Source organism: Ambystoma mexicanum, chromosome 10 (genome assembly GCF_040938575.1).
Source record: "Ambystoma mexicanum isolate Mex_15411 chromosome 10, UKY_AmexF1_1, whole genome shotgun sequence".
Classification (NCBI taxonomy): domain Eukaryota; kingdom Metazoa; phylum Chordata; class Amphibia; order Caudata; family Ambystomatidae; genus Ambystoma; species Ambystoma mexicanum.
The window spans coordinates 139,970,637-139,974,939 of NC_090932.1; the positions used below are offsets into that span (position 1 = coordinate 139,970,637).

The 4,303-nt window shown below is 50.6% G+C and overlaps 1 protein-coding gene across 1 annotated transcript; it reads right to left on the reverse strand.

Moving 5' to 3' along the window:
* Positions 1-2,442: 2,442 nt before the first annotated feature.
* Positions 2,443-3,657, reverse strand: TCIM (transcriptional and immune response regulator). Its single transcript, XM_069617630.1, has one exon. It carries the CDS (start codon positions 3,596-3,598, stop codon positions 3,272-3,274), a length of 327 nt encoding a protein of 108 aa, XP_069473731.1. The 5' UTR covers positions 3,599-3,657; the 3' UTR covers positions 2,443-3,271.
* Between the last annotated feature and the right edge of the window lie 646 nt (positions 3,658-4,303).

The following is a 4,303-nucleotide window of genomic DNA, read 5'->3' on the forward strand; positions in this document are numbered from 1 at the left end:
GCCGTACTACTGAATGTGACCTTCAATATCAGACCATCAAGTGCAGGAGCCCTACTTGCCATGCACTCCTTTCTAATTAGGGTGCACCTTGCAATTAAATTCTCAGGTTCATCGCTCTCCCGTTCCACAATATTTTTGACTACGCTACGCTGTTTTTTGGGAGCATGAAATGCTGAGTCGGCAGGAAAGATTCAAACTTCCCACTTGCAGCGTGCAGATAATCTATGTGGCCGATGCGTTAACACAGTGAGCTATCATACTGATGCTTGGAAGTTATATTTTATAATAAGCCCACTGCACGCACATTTGGTGCAGTTGCATCACAGAAGGGAGAGCTGAGATCCCCAGGGTGTAATAAAGAATGGGGCCCCGCCCATGAATTCCATGCCGTTCACCCCACTGACAGATTGACGATTAAAGTGCGTTCCCAGCGACGCTCGTGTAGTGGGAACCTTTATAATATGGTGGCAAGCCTGCAGAGCGGGTGGACACGCCACGTGGTGCTGTCATTGGGAAAGCCAGTCAGCACAGCGTTGCTTCCATTAGCACCACGTGTCCTAGTTCATCGTCCTTACGCCTGTGTGTGCCGAGGGCGTATTCGTGCATATCTTATTTACTAAGCAGCACTTTTAATTACTCGCATGCATGTGATGTGTGTCCATCTCGTCAGTGTACTGCAGGGCAGATGTCTTTGGAAGGGCATAGGAGTGTGAGCAGGTAGATTGTTACCCCCATTTGTGACTTCCACGTATGACCCAGCACTCATGGCACCTTTCATAACAGACGAGGAACAGCGGCTGAACCCAAGTTTGGGATGGCCGCGTGAGCATTCCTCTATTCCTTAACCATCAATGGCGAGGACCCCACAGTGGAAGCAGTGCTTTCTCGACTACTGCACCCACATTGATGTTGCTGCTTCTGTTTAAACCCGTAAATGACAGCATGCAGGACCACTTTCTGATCCACATTTGATTAACCCATTAACTGCTGCGCCTGCTGTCTGCTGAAACAGCGCCTCTGCGGTTTCTCAGCTGCATTGCATGCCCTGCTTGGTTTGTCAGCAAGTTCGAAAAATGCCACAGCTTTTCCGCACAAAGCTTTAAAATACAGGGCGTCTCAAGAACTGATGAACCAATTGGGGGTGAATCTTTCATGTGATTGGCGTGCACTGGGCGCTTCAGAAAGTGCGCCTCAGCCATGTTAGCAGGGACGACGTCAGGACATTTCCACTTTTTTTCAAATGACAGGGGCCCGAGCCTCAGGGAGTGGGGGGCACAGCAGCTGCCCTCATGTTGCCAGTCAACAGTCTTGTAACACGGCAATACACTCATTTCTCTATTTTCGTTCTGTGACTTAAAATGTGTGCTTGCAGCTGTGTTTCCAGGTATAGAGAAGTGTTATCACCTCATTGCTTTCTAACATTGGTTCCTCCACATCAGCCACTTGCTGACAAAGAAGGGTTTAAAGCTCATCAGTGGGCATTTATTGTATAAGCTCCATGCTGGCTGGCAGTCTCGTGATAATCAGCGATAATCATCTTTGTCACCTTTGTAATGTCACAATAATCAGTTTTACATCCTTACAGAGTGGAAGGAGCACAGTGTAAGGACGCGTGCCTACTTGTTGAAATTAGGAGGGTTTTTTTCCGATGTGTAATGCACGTGCCGTGCCTGTAGTGCCTAAGTCTTGTAAACGGGGTGTTGTGTATATTTCCTACTGTATCCCCGTCATACTCAGGGCTTTGTCAACTCGGCTCCGTATTGACTGGAGAGGCGCCGTTCTTTTTGGGGGAAGCTGAACTTCGTGTGTGCACCCTTTCCATGCTATTGATTGTCATTATCATAATGAACCTCGGCGGTCTCTCATTTCTGCCGGTTACCCAGATTACCGAACCCCACACTGCCACAACAACCTGCTTCCATGCACTGCACTGAATGTCGTCACCTTGCGTGGTAATTAGCAGGCGCCTGTATTACCCATCTCACGTGCATTCATTTTATCTCCAACCGGAGTCAGGTTCCAGGATGCCTACCTGTGAGCAGCATGTTCCATGCAGATGTCTGAAAGCAGCGCATTCGCCCTCTGAGCTGTCTTCCTGGGGGAAGGCTGAATAGCCTTGCATGGCTGCTTGCAACGTGCATTGGATTATGTTCGCAGTAACGTGCACGATTTCATTGTGATGCGGTTGACCTGCGACACTTTAGAAATGCTAGCTTAAAAATCAGAACTACATACATTGCGTAGCGTGTGGTCTGCTAATATACACATGTGAAATGAAAGACATGTTGTTTGTGTGTGTGCTTCGAAAGACTTCATAAATTGCCCCCCACGCCCTGCATCCAGCGTCCCCTCCACAGACATATTTCGAGCATGCGATTAGGAGCGAGATGATCAAATTGGACAACCAAACAAAAAGACAAACTCTTCCGGACACAAGATAAGTAAATTATTATTATAATTTATTAGCGTTCCTTGGTCCATGCCAAGTGACATAAATTATATTTGAAATGACTGCAGCATCTTCATGAAATACCAATAAAGAACCACTTGTTTTGAATATCAAATATACATAAGGTCATTACTGGCCGCTGCAAGGCGTCGACGAGTGAACGCATTGTCCATAACATAGATATTCACAGTAGGTTCGCGTCATTATTTCTTCGCTTTGTGCAACAAGTTCGTGACTCGAGTAAAATACCCCACGGCAGAGGTCAGTGTATTGTGCAGAGTCGATGAAAGCGTCTTTTGGTCAGAAGTAGCGTTGCAAGAGTGCACTCTACATAATGCCTTTGCACCAAAGTCAGTGAGTGACGCGCTCTTGCCAGGGATGCTCTGAGGTGTGCAGCGTCACTCCCCCCCCCCCCCCCCGCCACCCCCTGGGAGTCGCCGGCGAATCAGCCAGGGGTCTCCCTGCAGCTGAGGAAGTTTCCCCGAACCCGCTCCATTCAGTCTGCTGGCGAGTCTATGGGGTTCGGGTCCTCTGAAGTGAGGAAAGTTCAGGCGTCTGATCTGACAGGCGGGCTTCTCTCTTTCTCGAGGAGAAGCGGGCGCATGCCCTCTGGGCTCCACGCGCCAGCGCGGAGCCTCCTGCGCGCGCAGGGCCCTCCTGTCTGGAAGCCTCTGGGCTGCCGCGTGGCCTCGCGCGCCCGGACCCTGCCGCGGACCCCTGTCAGCTGGTCTCGCGCCGGCGTGCTCGCCCGCCAGCTGCAAAGCACAGGAATGTCGCTCGATATTTGCCGTCTTTTCTCCCGTTCCCACCGCCGGCGGCCGCTCAGATCAGCTTCAGGGAGTATTTGACCATTTTCAGGAACTGCACGAGCTTGTCCTTCGTCCGCCGCTTGAGCGCCATCAGCGCGCGCGCCTTCTCCTCCATGTCCTGCTCGATGGCGAAGATGATCTTTGCGCGCTCCTCGGCCTTTTTGTCGCCGGTCTTTTTGAAGAGCCGCTGGAGGGACTCCTCGTCGATGCGCTCGAAGATGTTGGCCACGGCTTTCTTGCGGGCGGCCGTGTCGAAGTGGTAGCCGTGGATGGACGGGCTGACTCGGAGGGACGTGGACATGACGGCGGCAGTGCGGCTGCTGCTGCTGCGAGCTTTCATGTACTTGCGAGGTTTCCGGGTGTCTCAGGCTGTGAGGAGAGAGCTGTGTGCCTCACAGTGGCGCAGCCGTCATATATAGCATTGCAGAGGCTGGGCGATCGAGTTACAGTGACGTCATCGCCCCAGCCCCACACCCTCTAGTCACAGCTCTTGCCAACAATCCTCCACCCCATCGTCGCTGTGGCGGCGGCGGCCCGCTGGGCAATACACAGCAGTCGCTAGTCTGAAAGTTTTGCACATTTAGCTCTTGCTTATTGCAACTCACTATATTTGCAAACTGGAAAAATGAAATACGATCATGTTGGGAACAACACTATCCGTGACACTTGAACGCGAAATCGCCTCCGTTAAAATGCGCACCCTATAGCTGCTGTTGGGGGTGAGGGGGGTTGCAATGCGAACGATCCCTTCACTTAAATGTTCTTTGCAAACGTATTTTTTTGCAATCAAGATTTAAGGGACTGTTTCCAACTTTCTGCTCGCGATCACTTTGTGCAAGCAAGCGTGCCTCGCACGACCTCTGAAATTAGCAATACTGCTTCAGACGCATTCCTTTGTTCACCTTTGAGCAAATTATCTTTTTGAAATAATGACCAAGCCCATCGAATTATCTGTTTTTACTCAACGATCTGTATCATGCTGCGTTTAGGTCGCATTGCAGTGTTATCCATCTCCAATAAGAGATGCCAGTATCTCCCGGCACAT

Excerpts from the sequence above, each read along its gene's own strand:
- TCIM (XM_069617630.1), bottom strand. The coding sequence starts at position 3,598 with ATGAAAGCTCGCAGCAGCAGCAGCCGCACTGCCGCCGTCATGTCCACG.